Genomic DNA, 13,861 nt, shown 5'->3' with positions numbered 1-13,861 from the left:
GTTGTTGTTTATAGTGTTTGGTTGAATTAAGGATTTTTAAAGTTAGAGTTTACCAAGCATAACACTTAAAGTCCAAAGGCTAATCCTATTTTGTATCACAGAACTTTGGACAATGAGTAACATAGTAATTTCTCAGCAAATATTTATTGAGTGAATGTATGGGATTAATATACATTTATTATTAATATTAATTTGCTTATCAAATATTTCTTCAGCTCCTAGACCAAGGCTTTTAATTGAAAATGTTTCCTTTTAAGAAATGCTCAAATTCTGATACGTCTTTTTTCTTAATAGAGTATCTTTCTAAAGCCTTTTGAGTATTTAAGGGTGTTATTGAATATATGTCAATAATGCTTAATGGAAAATCTATTCCCTCTTAAGACAGTGATATGTACCATCCTACACAATGCACTTGTTCCAACTGATGGTGATAAAAACATGACTCTCAGAGATGAGAAAGTATACTATGTCCTAAATCTAGCCAACTACAGCTGACCTCTTCTCTAGAAGTCAACTGCTTGTTGACTGATTTAGGATGGCCTCAGATGGAATGACTGGGGAGGCTAGAATCTAGCTCAGTGAGACTTTCATCCTCTAGAGGCTAGCTCAGGTATGTTCTCATGTCAACAGCAGAAGTGCAACAAAGGAAGAAGAGATGTGTGAGTACTGATTTAAGCCCCTGCTTCATGACTTCTAACATCCCATTGGCCCAAGCAAGTCACACGGTGGACTCAGACTCAGAGTAGAGGTTACATGTCAAAGGGTATGGGTCCAGGCAGGAGTGAAGAACTGGGATCATTAATACCACACACACTTAACTAATTGAATCTAATAAAGTGTATTTGGAATTTCTACTATAACCTTCTCATTCCCTAATTAGAACTGAATCCTAAAAGACAGACTACCTTACACACACACACACACACACACACAGACACACACTTTGTCCATTTTCTGCTTATCTTGTACTCTTTCCTAATATAATTCATTAGCTAAAATATTTACTTCTGTAGAGACTAAGCAAAATAAAATAATAGCAGGTTTTTAAATAGAAATATCACATGGTGTGGACTTTGTGTTCAGTATACAAGACAAATATTATCTACATGTTATTTATCAAGTAAAATTCGCGTGTGTGGACATTTTATTTACAAGTATACCTTGCAAGAAAAGACCATTTTTCAAAATAAAAATGAACTGATCATTCTACAAACATTCCAGTTGCCTATTATAATGAAATTGTGTTGTCACTCTTAAAGCAATGGAGATGGCATTTGCATATGAGTTTAATTGCTTTGGATTAAACATTGAAAAGATGAGAGCCAAGAGAGCTTATTAAGCTGAAACGAGGGCAAGTGATAAAAAAGTGATATTATGTCAACACTACGTCAGGAAGTCTTTTGCTATTTCCATTTTAAATCCTAATTTGCAGTGTTTCTTAAAATTACCATTGAATGCCATAGAGTCTTGAAACATAATTTTAAAAATTAGGTTAATGTGTGAATTGTGCTTGATCAATACAATTTGATTTGAAAGCCAAGCTAGAGTTTTCTCTACTTTATTAATATTTATTTGTTATTAATGTACTAGACTGTAAGCTTTTGAAAGGCACTGTCTCATTTATTGCTGTGTCTTTAGGGCTTTGACATCATCTGTCCTGTTGTGGTTGCTCAATAAATATTTGTGAATGAATGAATGCAAAGTATGGCAACCCCATCGTAGTTACTGTTAAGCATTTTAGGTGAGGGGTTGGGCACTGCTGGTTTTGATTGGTGCCTACAACTGTACCTACAGGGTCCCTTCCACTCTGAAACACTGTGTGCTCACTAGCCTTCTCCCCCTGTGTAGGGGAATCATTCATTAAATACATAGTCCTCAGCCACCTACATTGAAGCAGGCTATGTGGAATGGGGCATGTGTGAGGCAACTTAATTTGCAATTCAAAAGGTCTCCTGTTGGAATGTTTGATTTGGGGCTTGTGTTAGCAACTACTATTTGTTGGCTGTGTCCACAGCATCAGAAAACTGATACCACATCGTTTGATAAATCAACGATAATGCTGATGTCATTCATTTGCATTGGAGAATTAGCGCCACTTCCAGGTGGCCCCTCGTTGCTCATCAGAGTGATTTCACATTTGCCAGATAGCCTATATTGTTAGATCATCTGAAACATATCCTCTAAATTGGGTGAGAATAACTCCTCCACTTCAGTCATTTTGGATAATTTACTTTATGGAATGTCTAAGCAGCTTACAAATATTTTCTTCTTTAATACTTATAACAACTATGTGAAAGGGTCCCATAAAATATCTCCATTTTGCAGATGCAAAAATTGAGGCACAGAGAGGTTAGGTGACTTACCGATGACCCTACAATTAGAAAGTGGCAGAGCCACGTTTTGAAATTAAAACTGTCTGGCTCCAGAGGATTGTCGTGTTAACCACGGTGCTATGAACTCATAGGGGACTGAGGTTCCCCTAAGGCCCTTGAAAATGAAGTATTTTGTATGCCACAACTGTTTTATTGTTGTTTTAAATTTTTAATTGTGGTAAAAAAACACAAACATAAAATTTACCACTTTAACCGTTTTTAAGTATACAGTTCAGTAGTGTTAGGTATATTCACATTGTTGTACAAGTTTCCATAACTTTTTTGTCTTGCAAAACTGAAACTGTACTCACTGAACAACTCCCCATTTTCCCATCACATCTGTTTTTAAGTCCTGTTGTTCCAAACATAGCACCCCAATCTAGTAAGACTCTATCAGACTGTTATCACATGACAGTAACAGGGAAACAAAGACAGGAGCACATTGTCTTATTTGCATACATTGGTATATGCCCAGAATTTAAAGCTTCTAAGAGAGAGAAATGCACCAAAACTGAGGTGATTTGAAATAAAATGGAGTATCTTACTGATTTGTCTTCTTTTTGTTTCTTAGTTTAGCCTTGGAGTTTGGTAAAAGGAAACTTTTATGTTATAGAGTAATCTATGACTGAATTGTGAATTCAGGAATATTTTCTTGGTTCAAAGCGAAGAAAAAAAAAAGCTGTATTTAATTTTCTTATTTCTTATTAGCATCTTAACCTCTGCTTAAAGTTAAATTATATTTAAATAAGTAATAATTCTCATTTAATATTCTTTTGATGTTTTAAAAAGACAGTTGTGACATTCAATACAGAGTTAGAGAATATAAATATACATTACATGTTTACAATTATATGTAGTAAAATTTTAACCATTCAAGGAAAAGTACTAATGCTATATAAATAAATGCAAAGTCATACAATCTATTTTTGAAAAAATAAAAATATGAAAAGGATGTTTATATTAACTATTTTTAATTTTTTAAAAATATTTACTACCATATTTGATTCACAAATAACCCTGTGAAATAGTTTGCAATGCACTGTAATAAAGGATGATATGGAAGTAGACCTAGATCCAGAGGGGTGGTACTTAGGCTGAATACTAAGCTATGGGCAGAGAATGGGAAGGAGTTCCTGATTGAGGGTCTCCACCAACACATGGAGGTGAGGATGAACATGGCACGCTGGGAGCACCAAGAGTTAAGTACTGTCAAAGCCACAGATGTGAATGGGGAAGTGGCAGGAGATGGGGAAGAGATACAAGAGAAATCCAGGTCAAAAAAGACCTTGTATAGCTAAACAAAATAGTTTGAATTTGACTCCACAGAGTATGCAGATGCAGGGAAGGTTATTAAGCAAAGGAGTGTGACATGGTCAGAAATGTCACAGATGAAAATATTTTATCATCAGTCCAGTTGCTAGTATCAGGACTTATTCAGGGTGGGTAATTGTTCAGCTATTAAGAAGGAAGCCTGAGAATTTCTTTAGGAATCCCTCAAAGTTAGAGTAGAAGTAGTTAGGGTAGTTAAGGATGAGAAGGGCATGCAGATAGATTTTCCATTTTTTAAATTATTTAAAATTACTTGGTAATTAATTCAGTTACACTCTGAATTACTCTAACACCAAACAGTAAAGGTTCTAATAGGATCAGGGAAAAGGAATTTCATCATATTTGGACATGTTAAATGAAAGATGTTTGCTAGTCATCCAAGGGGATGCCTCCGATAGCAAATATCTTTATAATAAAATTAAGCCTTTCAGCAAAAGTAACTATTTAACAAATATATTTTTCTGATATTTTCAAATATCCCATTCTTTTCAAGCAACTTTCAATTCAAATCAGGAAGATGACATTTCTGAATGATGTAAATCTTTACACTTGTATATAAAATATTTTAAAAGTATTTTCCACATGTATGAATTTACTCAGGTTTTTTGCAGGAAGCGCGTTTGAACTAGTCATTTAGTTTTTTTACCTTACATTGTTATCCTAAAATATATTATTTAGGAGATAGAGAAATAATTTTTTTAAAAATTAGCACATATATTTAAAGATACCTTCATATCTCAATTATTCATTCTTTCCCGTATAATTCCCTGTTGTCATTTGTTTCATCTAAACTTATTTTTTATTCCACTCATCCACTGTAAGTCAAGAAACTTTTACCTTTTTTCCTCTTCTGATTATTATCCTGTCTAATGGGGACAAAATAATTGAGACAGAATAGAGGAGCAAGATGAATGGCAGACAGCAGGTGCATTTGTATATTATGAAGTGTTTGCAAGTAATAAGCACCATATGAATAATACATTTGAAGAATATTGTCTGGCAAATGATATTGTCATATATCCAAATCACCCCTCAATTACTGAAGAATGAATTACAAGTGCCTAATGCATCCAGTTTTATCAGACAGAGAATTCACCATGTGGTGCATCTAGTTAGAGTAAAAGGGCTACTGTTTATTAAGAAAGGATTAAAATCTTTATATCTACCTATATCTATAATTTGAAAACCTAAGGAGTATATTATAATGTATATATATTTAATTATTTATAGGCAATTTGAAAACCTAAGAAATATACAAATATAAGAAATAAGGAATATATAAATATAAGGAACCTAAGGAATATACATATGATAATAATCATATACAATTATAAAGATATAATCTGAAAACCTAAGGAATATATAAATATAAGGAATAAGGAATACATAGATATAAGGAACCTAATTAATAAGGAATATATGTATTTTATATATATATAATTTGAAAACCTAAGGAATACATATATAAGTATATATTTTTTGCTTATTTTTAAGTTTGGTGTGGGAGTGGTTTTTTTGAGGAATTAAACTTCCATGGCATATTTGCCATTGATCATAAAGTTGACTTTTATATAATGTAACTAACTATCATTTACACTAATATCATTACTATAGTTTATTTTCGACTTAAGTACTTATGCTTATTTCTTTCAAATATTTAATATTTTATTAAAATTAAAGTTAATTTGAGTTTCAATATTTAATATATCTTACTTACATTAACCCTGTCAATAAACTTAAGTAGATATAACTATTTACATTTTTATAGACTAGGAATAGAGAAGTCAAGAAATAGGCTTGAGGTTAGTAAATTGCAGAGATGGTGATCAGCACCACAGTTCATTTTTTTTCTATTAAATCATTTCCTTGTTTTTTTTTAAATGCATAGAGCTGTGCTTTTGTATAGTTTGTACACCTACCGATGTAAAATACTGAGACATTAAACACCAAAATGGAGTGAAAACTTTGATCCAATGCTCTTGTGTTGTTTTAAAAAAGATTAAGAAGTAATGTAAGACTCAGGGCTTTGGAGGTGTTGGTGGGCTTCTCTTCATTTTATCTTTTGACTGGCTTGCTGTATGCTCACTAGGGGGATGTGGCTGAGTTATCTGAACTGCTACTGTCACAGCCACTGGGTGCTGCAAGATTCTGAACTGCATTGGCTGAAGCTGTGGCAGCACCTGTGGCTGTGGCTGAGGCCACAGCTGCAGCTGTGGCTGTGACTGAGGCTCGGGCTGCGGCTGCAGCTGTGGCTCCGGCTGTGGCTGTGGCTGAGGCTCTGTCTGTGGCTGAGGCTGTGGCTGCAGCTGTGATTGAGGCTGTGGTTGCAGCTGTGGCTCACGCTGTGGCCACGACTCAGACTGCGGCTGTGGCTGAGGCTGTGGCTGCAGCTGAGCCTGTGGCTGTGGCTGCGGCTGAGTCCGTGGCTGCGGCTGAGCCTGTGGCTGTGGCTGCGGCTGAGTCCGTGGCTGCAGCTGAGCCTGTGGCTGTGGCTGAGCCTGTGGCTGTGGCTGCGGCTGAGCCTGTGGCTGCGGCTGAGCCTGTTGCTGTGGCTATGGCTGAGCCTGTGGCTGTGGCTGAGGCAGAGCCCGTGGCTGTGGCTGAGGCTGAGCCCGTGGCTGCGGCTGAGCCTGTGGCTGCGGCTGAGCCTGTGGCTGTGGCTGCGGCTGAGTCCGTGGCTGCAGCTGAGCCTGTGGCTGCGGCTGAGCCTGTGGCTGTGGCTGCAGCTGAGCCTGTGGCTGTGGCTGAGCCTGTGGCTGTGGCTGTGGCTGAGCCTGTGGCTGTGGCTGAGGCAGAGCCCGTGGCTGTGGCTGAGGCTGAGCCCGTGGCTGCAGCTGAGCCTGTGGCTGCGGCTGAGCCTGTGGCTGTGGCTGCGGCTGAGCCTGTGGCTGCGGCTGAGCCTGTTGCTGTGGCTATGGCTGAGCCTGTGGCTGTGGCTGAGGCAGAGCCCGTGGCTGTGGCTGAGGCTGAGCCCGTGGCTGCGGCTGAGCCTGTGGCTGCGGCTGAGCCTGTGGCTGTGGCTGCGGCTGAGTCCGTGGCTGCAGCTGAGCCTGTGGCTGCGGCTGAGCCTGTGGCTGTGGCTGCAGCTGAGCCTGTGGCTGTGGCTGAGCCTGTGGCTGTGGCTGTGGCTGAGCCTGTGGCTGTGGCTGAGGCAGAGCCCGTGGCTGTGGCTGAGGCTGAGCCCGTGGCTGCAGCTGAGCCTGTGGCTGTGGCTGAGCCTGTGGCTGTGGCTGCGGCTGAGCCTGTGGCTGCGGCTGTGGCTGAGCCTGTGGCTGAGGCTGAGCCCATGGCTGTGGCTGCAGCTGAGCCTGTGGCTGTGGCTGAGCCTTTGGCTGTGGCCGAGCCTGTGGCTGCAGCTGAGCCTGTGGCTGTGGCTGCGGCTGTGCCTGCAGCTGCAAGACAGAGGTGAGATGAAATGTCTGCTGAGGGAGGCTTAGCCCAGGGAGGCTCTGGGCAGAGCCCCGCTGAGACAAAACAGCTGCCTGGGGCTGCAGAAAACTCTCCACTCCGCTAAAGTTAAGGAGCATGGCTTGCTGAGTAGATAAGGCCACTTGACTGACTGAACCTTGTACAGGATCCTGTGGTACTGGCTGTTGAGGATGCGAAGTTGTGGGTTGTTGAAGTTGTTGCTGTGGAATCAGCTGACAGAGCCAATGCTGTTGCTGCTGCTGCAGCTCCTGGACCTGCTGCTGGGTGTTCAAAATGAGTGAGCCTGGTGGAAGCTGGAGTAGACCTAAGGGCGTGAGATTGAAAACATTTTTAAAAAGAAGTTGAACACCTCCTTGAGAAGGAGCTGGCGGTGCGGCAGGCAGCGCATTTGGTGGCTGAGCTCCCGCAGACAGGGGACCAGTCTTGATTCCTGTTGGTTGGTGGCCAAGAGTGATTCCTCCAGGCACGGGGCCGGGCTTGATTCCTGTGGGCAGGGGTCCAGGCTTGATCCCTGTAGACAGGGGACTGGGCGTGATCCCTGTGGGCAGGGGGCCAGGCTTGATTCCTGTGGGCAGGGGGCTAGGCTTGATCTCCATGGGCAGGGGGCTGGGCTTGATCTCCATGGGCAGGGGGCTGGGCTTGATCCCTATAGACAGGGGGCCAGGCTTGATCCTTGTGGGCAGCTGACTGGGCGTGATTCCTGCAGGAGCTGTGCCCCGGTGGTAGAGCCCTGCATGGGACTGGCGCACCTCCCTAAGGGCTGGCCTCCTCCACCAGGGCACTCCACTTTAGTGATGTTCAGGTCAGATGATTTGGCCAAAACTTCGGTCCTTTGTGATGAGCCCACAGTGGACAGGGCCATGGCAGGAAGCAAGCTAACTTGATTCACCTCCACAGAGGATTTCTGGGGAAGACTTGGTGGCTTAGGAGCAGGGGCAAGAAATGGAGATTTTTGAGAGCTGCTTGCCTGCTGTGAAGTGAAACTGTCATCCCTGGAGCTCTTTCCTGAGTTCAAGACAAATCTGATGGGTAGAGGTGGATGTTTGGCTTCCTTGCCCAGCACTGAAGACTGAACCGACCCAATCTTAGGCTGTTCTGGTTCTTTCCCTGGAGAAGGTTGTCTGAGACCAGCTGATTCACCAGAGCTGTGTGACATCTGCACTGGACACTGGGGGCTCTTCTGGGCGAATTCCTCAGGCCAACTGACCACTCTCCCAGCATCGGTTTTTGGCCCCAGCATGAAACTATTAGAATGGTCGTCTATGGAGGAGTGGGGGGGAAACGGCTGTCTCTCACATCTGACTTTTTTATGGGACCTACTTTTTCCAGAGGTAAGTGGATCATTAAGCGACTGCATGAAGGCCAGCTTTGTTATCTGGGACAGATTGTCCTCTTCACATCCAAATACAGAATCATCTTGTACCTCATGCACTGGCCAGACTCTTGGTTGTGGGTCACCATATCTGACAGACTTCTTCCCTTTAGCATATTTCTCCACGTCCACTTCAGAAGGTATGGCTAAGTCACAGGGTCTCTGTTCCCACATATCTACCCAGTTTCCTGCTTCAGAAATTTTGAGGCCATAATCCTCACCTGTTTTACTTTCTCTTATTTTTTTGCAAGAAGTCAGGGCTCTGAGTTCAGCAGGAGGTGGGCAATGAGACAGCTCCTCCTGCTGATTCAGAGAGGCCGTAGAAAACCTCTTGAAGCTCCTTTTCATAGGAAGAGTGTTCAGCTTCTGCTTGTTATAGAGCAGTCTGTTTGCAGTGCAGGCTACTGATATAGAGGGGTCTAGACACAGTGGTTCAGCTGTAGCTAAGATCAGCTGGCTCTCAAGCAAAAGTTTGTCCTCCTGGGTCCAATTCTGGTGATCGCTCGCTATGGCCTCTACATCGCAGGCTAAAGTCTGCATCGTGGGACGTAAGAGGATATGCCTGCTTTGGTAGCCGGGACGTTCCCTGTCACTGCACTGCCGGTAGTCCCGTATTTCTGCTATGACACACCCATGATGAAAAACGTTAACCTGAGACTTTTCCAGGACATCCACCAAAACAGGAGGTAATTCTTCTGCATCCAAGTATTCGAGCAATTCCCTTTCTTCATAGGGCAGCCACACGGTCTCTGTAGATGATCCATTTCCCCCCCTGAGCACCAGAGAATAGCCCTTCTTTCCTGGGTACAAGCTGACCACCAAACATGGCAACGACTCCCTCCTAACAAGCTTTTCTAACAGGTTCACGTTGCTTCTTAATTCCTCCGTAACCTCAGGCTCTTTTTCACATTCTTCGGCATAAATGTCATAAAGTTTTTCATAGAGAGACGTTTCCCCACTAGATGAGTATTTCCTTTTTGGAGGTCTCTGTTGGGCACTTGCAATGACATACTCTGCACGATCCAAAGCTCTTTCTAGAGCTTGCTGCATTGTGGTACAAAATAGGGGCCCTAAAAGAAGAGAAAACATAAGTGTATTGATGAAGCGGGTGAAAATCGTGTCTTTAAAATCGATGTGTAGTTCTGCACGCCGGCCCAACTCCACAGCGGACACGCTAGCCTACCTTCACTACAGACACCAAGAAACCCGCCTCCAAGGAAGTGCTACACAAAATTCTTGTGAGTTTCTGAAAATACCTGTATCTGTGGGGGCTGCGGCCTCTGCACTAATCCTGGCCTCGCCTTGCGTCGTTGCCCCTGGCGAAGCCAGAAGTCGACGTGGGGGCTGCAGGGGCTTCCGTGTGTGCGTGCGTGCGTGCGTGCGTGCGCCTGCGTGCGCCTGCGTGCACCCCCGCCTGCGCAGTGCGCCCCCGCCTGCGCAATCCACCCCCACGGCGGGGCGCTGTGCTTTGACCTGCCCTTCCTGTTCTCCTACCCACCCGTGCTTCCTACTGGCGAGTCGGGCCACACATCCATATCCAGTTTATGCATTGTACAAGGTAAACACAAAAGCTGTTTTTTAGGAACCAAGACAGTGTCATTCCTTTTTTTTTTTTTTAACCCATCACCCTGTCATTCCTTTTTTAATACGTAAATTCGGAGCTTTTCTTTCAGCAAAGTTTTCTTGAATTACTGTCTGAAAAATCTTTCTTCTGTTTCTTTGATTTGCTTTTTTCGCTTCAGGAATTTCAGTTACAAGTACATTGGATAATCTCTTCCTGCCTTTTCTATCATGTTCTTTATAAAGCTTTTTGTAGTACTTTATTTTCTTGTCTCTTTTCTATTCTATCCTTTAGGACCCTATGTTAATTGTGGTTATACCTCTTCTTCCTCGGGAACTGTATTAGTTTTGTATTGCTGCCATAACAAATTATCAGAACTTAGTGCCTTAAAACAATACCTGTTTGGTTTTCTTTTTTCTCCCCTCACAGTTCTGCAAGTCAGAACACAGAGCCATCTCAGTTTAGGGTCTCATAAGTCCAAACTCAAATTTGCTCCTGAAAGTTGCTCACATTCTTTGGCAAGTGTCTTCTTCCATCCTCAAGCCAGTGAGGGCATATTGAATCCTTTTTATGCTTGATGTGCCTCTGACTTCCTCTTCTGCCACCAGCTGGAGAAAATTCTATGCTTTTAAGGGCCCATGTGGATAATCTAGGATAATAGCCCCTATTTTAAGTTATGGTGCCACATAACGTACTGTAATGACAGGAGTGGTAACTCATTATTTTCACATGTCCTGAGAATTAGAGTGGATCATGTTTAACTGGCCATTTTAGAAATTCTGCCTGTCATAGCTCCTTTGTAATTTAACCCTCATTTTTTCTGTTTCTCCTGAGTTTGAAAAGCTCTTGTTTCATACTTCAAGTTGCTTGTTCTTTTGTCTTTGAAGTTTAAAAAAAAGTTTATGATTCCAATTCTGCAGTGCTTATTTAGGTATAAAATTCCTGTTGGGGTGTCACGTTAAATTTTTCCTTTGCTTTGTGCAAGTGTGGATGCATATGTGTGCAGATGTGTTCTGTGGTGGTTTTACCTGCTGTATTGATTCTCATTTTTTGGCTTTTTCCCCCCCCTGAATCAGCAATAGAAGACACTTTGAAGTGGGTAGGGTAGGAAGATTGCATGGCTTACTTGATTTCATGTTTTAAGGTGACCTTCTCTTGCTGCCATTATGATACATAGATTTTATTATTGTTAATGTTGGTAGTTGTGGTGGTATGTTTAACAAATTGCATATTTTTTCACGTCTGATTTCTTCTGATTCTTTGTCACAGTCTTCGTTCATTAGAGCCCTTTATCTTCAGTCAATTCATTTTTTACCTTCACCTCTAAGTCTCAGAAGCACATATTTCCTCTTGAAGGTACCTCACTCTTCCTAAAACGGGATGAACACTTCTGGTCCTATGCTTTTTCTGTACCCCTCTCTTTTGATTTACCAGTAACCAGTGCTCTAATATACCTAGTCTCAAATCATTTCTCACTATTTCCCATCCTAGAGTTTGACCTTAAAAGTCTCCTACAGATTAATAAAAATTATATCATTAACCCAAGAGAAAAAATAATCAAGATGACAGTTCACAAAATAAGAACTACAAGTGCTATTTAAGTATATGAAAATATATTTAACCTCACAATGAATAGAATTGCAAGTTAAGATAAAAATAAGAGACCATATTTTTACCTATTAGATTGCGAGAGATGACACATTTCAGAGCTTACCATGTTAGCTAATAGGTATGAGGAAACAGGAACTCTCAAATGTTGTTGAGGGTGTTAATTGGTCCAATTCCTATGGATAACAAAGCATCTAGTAATAGGATTTGCCCCCAGGTTTGGCTTCAGGGTAGCTGGGGCTCATAGGTGGGGATTTTTCACCATTGGCATGTACTCATTAAAACTGTACCTACTTTTCAATTTTTTTAAAGGTGCAACATTTACCCTGTTATTTTGTACACCGGTAGCGCACAGCTGTGAGCCATCAGTGGGGGCAGCAATATTTCATTCTGAACAGGAAGCAGAAAAGTGCTCAAAGGAAATGAAGAACATGGCCAAAAACCTAGGCAAATTCTGGGGAATTTAAGGGGAAATGAGAGAATGAATTGATGCACAAAATGAAAATCAGGAAAATAGCCTCAAACAGAAACTCAAGATGAATGGACGTAAATAAAATTAAATGTTCATATTGTGCTCAAGCCCGATAATGGTTGAAAGCCAGGTTATTATTTTTCTTTTAATCTTTATTGAATCTGTTGCAATATTGTTTCCATTTTATGTTTTGGCCGCAAGGCATGTGGGATCTTAGTTCCCCGACCAGGGATGGAACCCACACCCCCTGCGTTGGAAGGCGAAGTCCTAACCACTGGACAACCAGGGAAGTCCCTGAAAGCCAGGTTATTGATAACCCCAGTAACAACATTTTCTGAGAAATTCTGGTGAGAAATCTCAGACTATAGTAGAGAAAGGGATGGACCTATGATGAGAAAGTGAGGAGAGTAGTTCACACTAGCACTGAAAGATTTTTATTCCTGAAGAGAAAGAGAGAAGTCATAGGTAGATATAGAGGACACACACATGCACATGAGCATAGACTACCCCTGTGTAAAATCTCAATAATGTGCCCATGGATCAGGTAAATATAACATGAATAATGATATTATCAATAATACTGTTTTGCAATTTTGCAAAAGGATGTAAACCCTCATGTAGACTTTTAGCCTACAAATGAGAAATTAACATACTCAAAGCCACAATTCAAATTAATAACTTATTTAGGTTATGTGCTTTATACATTATAGACATAATAAATGGTAAATAAAAATATCAGTAACTGCAAGGTCAAATTATGCAGCGATACTTTGTACAATTTGGATTCCAAATAAATCCATATTAGTAAAGAAAACCAGAAGCCAGAAGCAATGTAATAGCTTTTGCAAATTAGTCACTATGGTGGTCAATTACTATTGTATTTAATAGACTAGTGAACAGAAGGGTTTTGAGAGTGGGAATGATTACAGTGCTGTTGCATAAATTGTAGCTTTGAGAAAGCACTCAAGGAAAAGATGTCTAGTTAATAATTATGATAGTCTACATGTATGTATGAAGAATAATTTGGGAAAACCCTGCATCCTGATAAGACTGAATATAATGTGGTTGAATTCCTCCATTCCATAAGAGTTCTCTCTCCCTTTTGTTTTCTTGCTTGCTGTTATCATAATGGACTTTTAAGGAAAAAGCAGATTTTGTGACTGGAAATCATGTATACAATAGAGCCATTTTCAGTACTTTGTAACAGTTGTTTCATGTGAGAAGAACATGAGAAACTATCTTATAATATTGGCAGAAAAGTATTTTGACAGCTGACTGTTACAAAGTCTCCTGTGTAATTATTCCACCTCCCCTCTGGCTAGGGATAAGTGTTTCATATGACCCATACTTCTGAAAATACTGAATTTCAAAATGTCGGTTCTGTGTTGACATCCGCAAATATTTAACTATCCAGTTCTAGAATCCCCTTGGTGATTCATGCATCTAAAACTAAGAAAGCAGAGCTAATAACAAGCCCTCAGATTCAGTGCAATCCCTATCAAATTACCAACGGCATTTTTCACAGAACTAGAGCAAGAAATCTTACGATTTGTATGGAAACACAAAAGACCCCAAATAGCCAAAGCAGTCTTGGGACGGAAAGACGGAAGTGGTAGAATTAGGCTTCCTCACTTCAAACTATACTACAAGACCACAGTGATCAAGAAAGTATGGTACTGGCACAAAAATAGAAAGGTAGATCAATGGAACAGCATAGA

The 13,861-nt window shown here is 41.3% G+C and overlaps 2 protein-coding genes across 2 annotated transcripts in view; one reads left to right on the top strand and one right to left on the bottom strand.

Annotated features, from left to right (window-relative positions):
• Positions 1-13,861, top strand: part of IL1RAPL1 (interleukin 1 receptor accessory protein like 1) — a 626,403-nt gene that overhangs the window by 62,409 nt on the left and 550,133 nt on the right. The gene's annotated exons all lie outside the window — the stretch shown is intronic.
• Positions 5,787-9,552, bottom strand: LOC130841796 (transcription factor SPT20 homolog). The gene is made up of 3 exons (XM_057718305.1): positions 7,792-9,552; positions 7,179-7,552; positions 5,787-5,859 (listed from the first exon to the last, which is right to left on the bottom strand). Exons 1-3 carry the CDS (start codon positions 9,550-9,552, stop codon positions 5,787-5,789), a joined length of 2,208 nt encoding a protein of 735 aa, XP_057574288.1.

This window comes from Hippopotamus amphibius, chromosome X, assembly GCF_030028045.1.
Source record: "Hippopotamus amphibius kiboko isolate mHipAmp2 chromosome X, mHipAmp2.hap2, whole genome shotgun sequence".
Classification (NCBI taxonomy): Eukaryota; Metazoa; Chordata; class Mammalia; order Artiodactyla; family Hippopotamidae; genus Hippopotamus; species Hippopotamus amphibius.
This window is presented reverse-complemented; position numbering and strand designations above follow the sequence as displayed.